The sequence below is a fragment of the Gorilla gorilla genome, chromosome 1 (genome assembly GCF_029281585.2).
Source record: "Gorilla gorilla gorilla isolate KB3781 chromosome 1, NHGRI_mGorGor1-v2.1_pri, whole genome shotgun sequence".
NCBI classification, from domain to species: domain Eukaryota; kingdom Metazoa; phylum Chordata; class Mammalia; order Primates; family Hominidae; genus Gorilla; species Gorilla gorilla.
The window spans coordinates 96,609,640-96,620,165 of record NC_073224.2 but is presented as its reverse complement, the minus strand read 5'-3'; the positions used below and the strand labels follow the sequence as shown (position 1 = coordinate 96,620,165).

Below are 10,526 nucleotides of genomic sequence, written 5' to 3'. Positions count from 1 at the left end.
CCAACCCCCTAAACCAAACCTACTCTGTGCCTCCCAGGGGTCCTAGGCACCGTGGTCATCCAAAGGTCAAAAGGGGAGGAGGGTGCCCTACTGGGTAAGAATTAAATATGAGAATTGTTTCGCAGTTCAGGGGGAAGAGACCGTCTCCGCTCCAGCCCTCCGCCCAATTCTGTCCCCCATCCTAGGAGTCTTCCAGAACCCCAGCCCCTCGGTCCCCCGCCCCCTCCTGCCTCTCCATCCCTCCCCCTCCTCCCGCCATTCCCCGCCCCCCGCCCCTCCCCGGCTCTGACATCACCGGCCAGCCGGGTGGAGTGAGCGGCGCTGGGCTCGGGCTCCGGCTCCGCGGGCGGAAGAGGCGGCGGCGGCGGCAGAAGCGGCGGCGGCGGCGGGAGCCGAGGAGGAGGTTCCGGACGCTGCTTAGGAACCGGGGACTCAGGAGTGCCCGCGCCCTGAGCGCTCAGCTCCAGAGGCGGTGAGAGGGGCGGAGAGGAGACATGTCGCGGGGAAGGGGCAGATTTGGGGGTCTAGGCTTGGAGGGGCAACGATCTGGGACACCGGGGGCCAGACGGGGAGTGTGGGGACCCCGGACGAGTCCACTTTGTGTCAGGCCTCACGGGGTCCGTCCCTCGGTCGGTGCGTCCCGAGCGCCGAGCGTGTGCTGGAGGCGGCGTGGCTCCGGCCAGCCCGTTCCACGCTGAACGGCAGTTTGGGAGTCGGACCGGGGCCTGTGGATTAGGATGCAGCCTGCTTCCCGCCCAGCCGGCTCGGCCAGGCCAGCGCCTGCCCCTCCCTCCCCGCTCAGGCTTCGGACTCGCCTCCGCTGGCGGTCTCCCGGCCCAGCCCTGTCTCGGTTCCGCGGGCGGCTGGTACCATGTGCCCTCACCCCCAGCTCATTGCACCCGGGGAAGAGGTGGGCTTGGCGGAAAGCTTGTCCAGAGGGAAGGAGGAGCTGGGGGTGTAGAGAAGTGATGTATCTAACGTAAAAACCCTTATTAATTTCATATAATCCGTGTCAAAACTGACAGGGAAACACGCACACCTATAAGGCACGCCAGCACACACAGTGACACACACCCATGTGACTTATACACATAGTCTAGCACACTCCAAATCACAAACGTCCCTGGACTACGCATCCGGCCGCCCACCACACCCCCACTCTGTGGGGTGGGGCATCCCATGAGGAGTCTTCTGAACTGCGGGCTCCAAGTCATCAGTCTGACAGGACAGCTGAGTGGACAGAAAGGGCCACTGTCCCCAAATCCATCCTGATTTTCTGGCAGCTTTTCCCAGCCCCATGGTTTCAGATTGTTCCTCTTTAAAACTGTGGGGAAAGATGGGAGAAAATCTTGGTCTCATTCCTCTAAAACAAGGAGACAGGATTTCGCGGACTAATGAGGGTAGGGGGCTTCTGGTGGCTTCTCTTCCTGGGTCCAGTTAGGGCTTAGCGTGCTGGGAGTGGCTAGTTTCTGGGTAAGAGTGGCCAAGGGATGGAGGAGGAGGGGGTGGAAGAAACGGAGAGGAAAAAGAATGGGTATGAGTCAGCCAAGAATGGAACCCAAGTCAGAGAGAGAATGAGAGGAATGTGTGTGAGAAGCAGACAGACATCTCCAGAGAGGTCCAGAGATAGTCAGGGAACCAGGGAGAGGGAGGAAGTGAGAGAAAGAGATGGTCAGAGAAGTGCAAAGAGTGTTTGAGAGTGCACTAAACAAATTAGGGAGGATGAAGGTTGGGGGAGACCACTGGGAGTTAGGGAAAGCGGTATGTGTGTCTGGGCCCCAGGCTGTCAGAGCGATTAGCTTTAATTGCTCTTCCCTTTGTGGTTAAATACTCCATTGGGGAAATTGCCAGTGATGCCCTAGGCTGCAGGCTTCCCTGGTTGCCTACTTCCTCAATTCCGTGCCCATCATGTGTGGATGTATTATCATGCATGAAGAGGGTCACAGAATCACAGAGCGCCTCACTCTCTCACACAGATCCTCACGCACAATGTCATGATGGATATCTTCACCAGCTGGTAGGCAGCCAACCACTGAATCTCCAAGCCACTCCCACCAAACTTACTCTGTCTTTTATAGCAGGGATGCTCACCCCTTCCTAATTGCAGCTCTGAGTATTCAGATGGGGACAGTGAAGCACAGATCTCAGGAGTCCTAAGTATTCATGGCTACCACTAAGTTGGATAGTTGAGTAGGAAATGCTAGAAGGGGTGAAAGCCTATAGAAAGGAGGAAAAGAGAGACTGAAAGATGAAGTAGAAAGGAAATGCATGACAAAGAGTGAGAGAGATGGAGAGAGACAGAAATAGAAGCAGGGAGTGCCACACCAGAAGAGTGGAAACAGAGATGGGCTGGGGAGAGTCCTAGGCCCCATTCCCCTCCTCGCCATCAGCCGGCCCTCCTCTGCTCTGCCTGATCCAGTGCCAGCTATCTCCTGATGCCCCATCTTGGGTCTGGCTCTTTCTAGACCAAGGGCTGAAGGCTAATCCTTGTCCCCATGCCCAAAGGTAATCCATTTTGCTTCTTGGACTGAAGTGAACATTTTAGGGCCCAGATGTCCTGCCTCTCGTCACTTCCAGGCTGACCCTGGAGCCTCAGAACCCTCAATTTCCTTGTTACAGGAGTAAAGACAACCCCCTCCTCCCCCACAAAGCTGGATAAAAAGCTTAAAGAAGAAATTAATTGAGAATGATATTAAAGGAAATAAACTACAGGACTGCTTGAATTTGGGGCCCAGTTATAATTTAAAATAGGAAAGCTGGACCCCTACTCTCTCCCTTCCAACCCCTCTGCCTCTCCGTGATTACTTCCAACTTCAGGCAGAAGACTGACAGACTTGAGTGCCTGGGAGTCCCCTCCTGCCCAATACAGGGACCTCTAGGTCCTTGCAGCTGTGTGGGATGGCCCCTCCCCTCAGGCTTAGGCAGCTGCAACAGATGTGGAAGAGGGATGGGCAGCAACTCTTAATCTTCAGGCTTCCTTCTCGAATTTACAGAGGATTTGGAACCAAACGTTAGAAGGGATAATCTACCACGACTTAATGTCAAAATGCACAGAAATTCTTTTGGTGCTGCCACCTCCTCCACAGGTGGTTATCCCAATTGCCAGGCTTCTCAAAGCACTCCCAGGGCCTGGCTCTTCTTACCCCAGTGCCCATGGAGCTCCCACCTGTCCCACCCTAAAAGGTCAGTATATAATGGTCCTTACCTCCTACCCCTCTTCCCCAGCATCCTCAGTTGGTTTGACCTTTGTCAGGGCTGTGCCTGGGGCCAGCTTGGAAGGAGAGGGAGGCAGGAAGGAAGGAAGGTGTGAGGAAGCGGTGAGCCTAGCACAGAAAGCTGGGAGGGAAGAGGACTGACTTCCTGGCAGCCGGGGCTCCGGTTCCTGATTCCTGCCCTGGTATCCTGTCCCAAGAATGGCCTCCGCCCAGACTGCCTGGTGATCCCTGAGCAGCTCTCTGCACTGCTCCAGAAATCAGGAGGATTTTTCAGAGCCCCGAGAGCAGATTTCTCCACGGGCCCTAAGGAAATCTCAATCTCTGGTGAGGAAAGTGACATGGAGGATGAAGGAAACAAGTTCAGCCAAGCCCCACCATGGCCAGGCCAGACCAGCCCAGGTACAACTGTTGATCAGTGAGAATTGAGAGCAGTTCCCCTAAACAACACTCCCTTTGCTTCTTCTGCCATACTAAGGCCTAGGCAAATGGATCTCTCCAAGAAGGGAGGCAACTGGGCTGCCTTTCCTTGTACCGTCAGGGGGCCGTATTCCTATCCTTTCTCTCCCTTCTTACTCACCATTCCCCACACTCCTCCCATCTAGTGGTGTCATCCTAACGACTGGGGGTGGGGGGCACCCAGAACTGAGGTTGCTATAGTAACAGATGAGCTGAGGCTACAGCCTTCTATAGTTGTGGACTGTATGCTCTCCTCCCCCTCGCCCCCCATGCCTCATTTGCAGCCTTAGTCTCTTTCTGTCTCCCAACTCCAGCTCTCTTTCTCCATTCTGTAGGCTCCCCTCACCCCTCTGGATGTGAGTCTGTGGTTATATGCCTTCTTACACATGCTCTTGGCTGGTTTAGACACATACAAACACACACACGACAGATACTCACAGCCAGTGCACCCACAGCCATATATCCAGTGCTGGCACATACACCTCCATTACCAGAACATCCAAACACACCCACAGATACCCAGCCACTGCCTCCTCCAGAGCTGTGCCCACAACCCGGGGATTAGCATCCATAAGATCAGAGCACACACACATTTCTCCTCTGCCACTTTAACATTCCTACCCCCAACTCTCTTAGGGGCCTCCTTGTATCTTTCACTCTCTTAGAAAGCTCCTACCCACTGCCCCCAAGTCTTTGTGGGTGAGTGTGTTACACACATTAATCTCTTCCCGCCTACCTCCTCTGTAGATCTGTTTTAGATTCAAAGCCCTAAATCTGAACTCCTCCCGACACACACACACACACACACACACACACACACACACACACACACACAGATGCACTCTTTCCTCCCGCAGGATCTGTAATATTTACAAACTCTCCTTCCATATGAAAGCAGGGAAGTATAACCCCCAATCCTGCCCCCTTTTCCAGCTGAGGGCTTGGCCCCAGAGTTTCCTCCACTGGGGCAGGGTCTTCTTGTCTCCTGCTGCGCTTTCCCTTCCAGTTGTACTCATGCCCCCTACTCATTCTTATCTCCATCTCTAGTCCCCTCCCCATCATCCCCCTCACCCGTACCCCCCTCCTTCTGTCCTTGGATTATCAGTGAAGTGAGGGGGGTTGGGCTCCAGAGCTTGCTGCTGTGACCTAGATTTCAAGGCAGAGACAGTTCCTGGTGCTGACAGTCAGAGAGCATTGTTCCTGGCCCGGCCTGGCAGGGCCACTGCTGGGCCCTTCTGTCTGGTTGCACCTGGGTGTGCAACTGAGCATGCCTATGACTGCCTGTTTCTTGTGGGGGTCATGGTAGCCCTCCTGTCTGGCTCATTGTCTGCCTGTGTCATGGTGCCTGCCACCAAGGGAGGCTTGTTTATTCTGGTCCAGGTAGGGGGCTGGGAATGGGGACTTCTGGGTCTGTATCTCTTATTTTGTGACCACCATGCCAATCTCAGTTCCCCTGCAGTAGAGCAAGAAGGAAAATGTGAATGTGTCAACCAAGCCCCTTTGATCTGCCACATTCCCAGCCTAATGCTGGGGTGATTTGCAGGCAGCCTCAGTCAGGGACAAGGTCATCTTGCTGCTTGCCCACCCCTTGGTCTAGTCGCATACAGAGTGTTTATGATACAATTTACTTTTTAAAACATGCTTTACTTTTCTGACTAAAAGGAAATAGATACTCATTGTGGAAATAAGTTCCATTTTTGAGCTTACCACTAGTGTCACATTTTATCAAATCCAGAAAGTCCATTAAACGTCTGACCTTCTTTCTTCTGTCTTAGCCACAGTTCCTATCTTAGTGGAAGGAAGGCCTTGAATGTTCTCTACTTCTCACCTAAGGATCATGAAAGAGGGATGGGGTGAAAGCCTAGGTGAGATCTGGCCTTGCTGATCTCATCAGACCATGCTGAAGGTAGTGCCAGTAGGATGTTGATACGAGAAGGGGGGGCAGTCCCCTTTTGCCATTCTCCCAAAGCCGCGTCTAAAGTCCCCTCCCCCCACCACCCAGCCAGCCTGGGAACTGGGCAGGGGGCCAGAGCCAGTCGCTTGGTATTCTTGGGCACGGGGGCTGCAGGCACAGCACAAAGGGTAGGAGAGAGAGCTGAGTGGGGGCCTGGTAACCATCAAAGGAGAAAATGGGCTCCACAAAGGTGGGGGTGGTCCATTGCTTCCCCCACCTCGAACCCTAATGACTGAATACAAGGCTAGCATGGTGGGGCCAAGGAACCATCAGACCAAGCAACTAGGCATCCATCCAAAATGAGTCATTAGTGGGGTGGTGGGGAGTTGAAGTGAGGGACCCCTTTGCCTTTGAGGCAGAATGGGGAAGCTAGAACACATCAGTTCCTACCAAACCCTCCAGCTCTTTCTCAGCTTCTCACTGCCACAGCAAGCCTCGCCCTGGTTGTTTTGGAGTTTTTTTTCCCTGACATGGGGAGGGGTTGGAAGTGGGTGGGGCGATTCTGAGGGGGGACTTGGAGAGAGCGGGTGAGAAAGTCGGGAGCAGGTTGCTATGGTAACCGCCTCCTCAGTCAGGGGAACTGTTGCCAGGGTTACTGTTAGAGGGGGAAAACAGAAGAAAAAGATGGTGGGGGGAAGGAGGTATGACTTGTCACTCTAGGCTCCAGCCTGGCTCCTAGCTTCCCGTCTACCCTGACCGCCTCCCCTAGGTCTTCCTTTTCTCCCTCCAGCCCTAGCCACCTCCAGCTTCCATGTTCCAGGCACATGCCTGGTAGGGCAGAGTGGGGAGTAGGAGGGTAGTGCCAGTGAATAAACCAGACTCCATACCTTAAGCTCAACTCCTATCCCTTTGTCGCCTCCCAACCCCAGTCATGGCTGAGTACGGGACCCTCCTGCAAGACCTGACCAACAACATCACCCTTGAAGATCTAGAACAGCTCAAGTCGGCCTGCAAGGAAGACATCCCCAGCGAAAAGAGTGAGGAGATCACTACTGGCAGTGCCTGGTTTAGCTTCCTGGAGAGCCACAACAAGCTGGACAAAGGTGGGGGAGGGGAGCACAGGGGTCCTGTCATCAGTCATTCAGGCTCAGTTCATTCAGCAAATAGAGATGAGCTCAAAGCTTTTACATCCACAATGTGTACCCCTCTATAGCAAGGCAGAAGAGAGGTGCTCTAAGAGTATGGGGGCCTTAGACATTTTTCACTGTGCCCCTCATCAGTAAAAAATGTTATTCAGATACTCCTGTGCTATTATCACATATACAACAGAACATAAAAACAATCTAAAAATAGTAAAATTTTAAGTGGCAAAAATTGGGAAGAATTCTAGACAATAAAAATGGAAGAATACCTGAATGAGGGGAGAACTCGAAGTGTAATCTAATCTGGTAAATAGTAATACTAATCTTTGTTAAGTATTTTTTAAAAACTGGTAAAATTTAAAACTACAAGTTCTATCATTTTCTTATCCACTTTGAGAGACTACTGCTTGGGGAGTGGGATCTATGGATTAGAGTAATCCCACACAGCTGGAGGCTTTAGGGAAGAATTGGTGTTTAAGATGGCCCTGAAAGGTGAGTGGGATTTCTAAGGCAAGATCCAAAGGAGGGCATGCCAGGCAGAGGAACACTGTCACAGAGTATCTAGTGTGTTTGGAAATGCAAGCAGTCCTGCTTGGCTTGACTAGGATGTAGGGTGTTTAGAAATGGCTGGGAAGGTAAGGTAAGACTGTGTTGTAGAGAGCCTGGGTATTGGATAGGTGAAGTGAGTGAACTCAGGGCCCTTCAGATATACTATTCTGACTGCTGTGTGGCTGGCAGGGAGAACGTATAAAGGAGGACGTGTTACAGTTAGACTATGGCAACAGTCAGAGGGGAGGAGCCAGGGAAGAAGGTCTAAGGGCATCTATAATCTCCTGGAATTGGCCAAGCCATGGACATCGTCCTTCTGGTGCTGTCCATACCTTCTCTCATTTAGAATAACCTTTCTCACCAGGCCCAGAATCTCTCCTGGGTTGCCTAGAGATTCCACCCTGCTGGTCCTACATGTGCTGTCAGCAAATTCTGATACTTACTTGGATGGAAAGCGGAAAAGGATGGGGGTGGGGGTGGGGTATCTGGAAGTCAAGTTGATTTTTCTTTTGTCCCCTCCCCACAACATATGGGAGCTAGTATCTAAGCTAAAGCCCTCATTCTAACCACAATCTAGAAACTTCACTGACCAGCTATCTGCCCTTCCTGCGAACAGTCCTCTGTATTGTTGTTTGGGTACCTTAGCTTTCTTCTCCTGGATTAGTAGCCCCTCTTCCTCCAGTGTTGTACCCTCCCATAACAAATGTCAGCAACTCAGCTTTGGTTCCAGGTCACTAGTCTGGTGGAGTAGGGGAAGCTGACCTCTACAGCCTAGCTCTGACCCTATCTCCTGCCTTCCTCCAGACAACCTCTCCTACATTGAGCACATCTTTGAGATCTCCCGCCGTCCTGACCTACTCACTATGGTGGTTGACTACAGAACCCGTGTGCTGAAGATCTCTGAGGAGGATGAGCTGGACACCAAGCTAACCCGTATCCCCAGTGCCAAGAAGTACAAAGGTAAGCGGCCACTCCTTTAACTAGCTGCACCTCTGCCTCGTCCCGTTGACTATCCTTGGAGTACTTGAGTTTTGGGAGAGTGGAGGCAGATGCCCAATGGGCCTGCCTGGCATCTCCCACACTGCTGTCCCTGGACACATCCCTTTTTGCCCCCAGACATTATCCGGCAGCCCTCTGAGGAAGAGATCATCAAACTGGCTCCCCCACCGAAGAAGGCCTGAGCAAGGGGGAGGAAGAGGAGGAAGGTTGGACCTTCATCAGACCACTCCCTTCCCCCATCCTCCAGGAGAGGGGGCAAGGGCAACCCACCATCTACCCACTTACTAACCTGGTCCTAACCCCCTTACTGTGCGCGTGTGTGTGCGTGTGCGCACGCTCTGGCTGTTTGTCTATATGTCTAGCTCATCTAGTTCCTCTTCTTAAGGGGATGGGGGTCAGGGGCTAGGGGAGGGGGCTGAGTTTCCCCACTTTAGGAGGAGGTGGGGGCTATTTCTATGCAAATAGAAATCAGCACATTCCTCCTACTTCCCTTTCCTCCATTCCCCCCATATCTTTAAAGTGTGGAAGCAGAAAGGACCTGCATTTTCCTACATTGAGGAGCTGACATAGGGGTAAGGTATGGGAGAGGTAGGTGGATCCAGGGAAAAGCAGTGGGGAGGGAAGGCAAAGAGACCACTCAACCCCCACCTGGAAGGGGCAAAGAAAAGCCAGAGTTCCATGTTTGTACTCCTGTGCTGGACTAGCTGTTTCCTGAGTACCAGCAGGTCCCTTTTTGCCTCTCATGGGCCTAGCATAGGTATGAGCCAGGGATCCTTTCCTGGTCCCTAAGATCAAACCCCATGGAGCAGCCAGCATTAGATGCCCCCACCCACCTGTACTCTGGAGAGACTGTACTGGGAACATGTACCACTGAGCCTGAGATGGGGATGAGGGCAGAGAGAGGGGAGCCCCCTCTTCCACTCAGTTGTTCCTACTCAGACTGTTGCACTCTAAACCTAGGGAGGTTGAAGAATGAGACCCTTAGGTTTTAACACGAATCCTGACCCCACCATCTATAGGGTCCCAACTTGGTTATTGTAGGCAACCTTCCCTCTCTCCTTGGTGAAGAACATCCCAAGCCAGAAAGAAGTTAACTACAGTGTTTTCCTTTGCACCGATCCCCACCCCAATTCAATCCCGGAAGGGACTTAGGAAACCCTTCTTTACTAGATATCCTGGCCCCCTGGGCTTGTGAACACCTCCTAGCCACATCACTACAGTACAGTGAGTGACCCCAGCCTCCTGCCTACCCCAAGATGCCCCTCCCCACCCTGACCGTGCTAACTGTGTGTACATATATATTCTACATATATGTATATTAAAACTGCACTGCCATGTCTGCCCTTTTTTGTGGTGTCTAGCATTAACTTATTGTCTAGGCCAGAGCGGGGGTGGGAGGGGAATGCCACAGTGAAGGGAGTGGCAGAATCAAATTGCTACATAGTCCAAACAAAAAAGAAAGCTTTTTCAAAAAACATTAAATTCACATGCAGTCTCAGAGACTATTTAGACAAAGTTCAAGTTAGGAGCTTTTAGGATGTGGGAGTAAAACTTTAATGGGAGGGGAGGGCTGGCTGCTGGAAGAAGGAAGAAGCCAGACTGGTTAGACAGTACTCTTAACTCCTAGCCCAGCCTAGTGTGCCCTGCCCCTCTGGCCACTGCTGCAGACACCTGCCTTAACACACACACCTCTAGGACTCCACAGTTTTGCCTTAAAGGACCTTCCCAAGTCTCCCTTTCCCTGTCTGGCTTCTCCCTTAAGAAGAGAGAGATACTTGTAGAATTGGGTGGGGGGAATAAGCATGAACTGTCCTTCCATTTGGGATATGTTACATTAGAGTGAGAGAGAGAATAAGGAGCCTTTCTTATGGAAGAAATGGGAGAAGAGAGACAGGGTTCTCTTCAGCAGAGTCTAGTAGTTTCTCTGTAAGGCAAAATAATCTAAAAAGACTAACCTGCCCACCCACTCCTTATATTGCTGTGAGATTGCCCCTATCTTGTGCTCTTCTGTCTGCAGTGTGCACGGCCTTGTTCTAACCCGGAATAAAGGTGATTGATTGTATTGCAACTAACTGATTTTAAAATTTCTGTGAGTGACCAGGATTTTGCAGGCTTTGAATCACTGGGAAGGGAGGGGGAACAATATTTATGGCCCAGAACAAGGGCTGGGAAATACCCCAAGTGTATACCCTCACCCCACCCAATCTCCTAAGTATCACTGAGCTAAATGGAGTGTATCCTACTTCCAACAGTCTCCAATTGGAGCCCAAG

At 52.0% G+C, this 10,526-nt stretch overlaps 1 protein-coding gene across 1 annotated transcript; it reads left to right on the top strand.

The window, feature by feature from the left end:
- The first annotated feature begins 269 nt into the window (after positions 1–269).
- Positions 270–10,323, top strand: PEA15 (proliferation and apoptosis adaptor protein 15). The gene is made up of 4 exons (XM_004027708.4): positions 270–472; positions 6,495–6,668; positions 8,061–8,216; positions 8,373–10,323. The coding sequence occupies exons 2-4, from the start codon at positions 6,497–6,499 to the stop codon at positions 8,435–8,437; spliced, it is 393 nt and encodes a 130-aa protein (XP_004027757.1). The 5' UTR covers positions 270–472; positions 6,495–6,496; the 3' UTR covers positions 8,438–10,323.
- Positions 10,324–10,526: the final 203 nt, after the last annotated feature.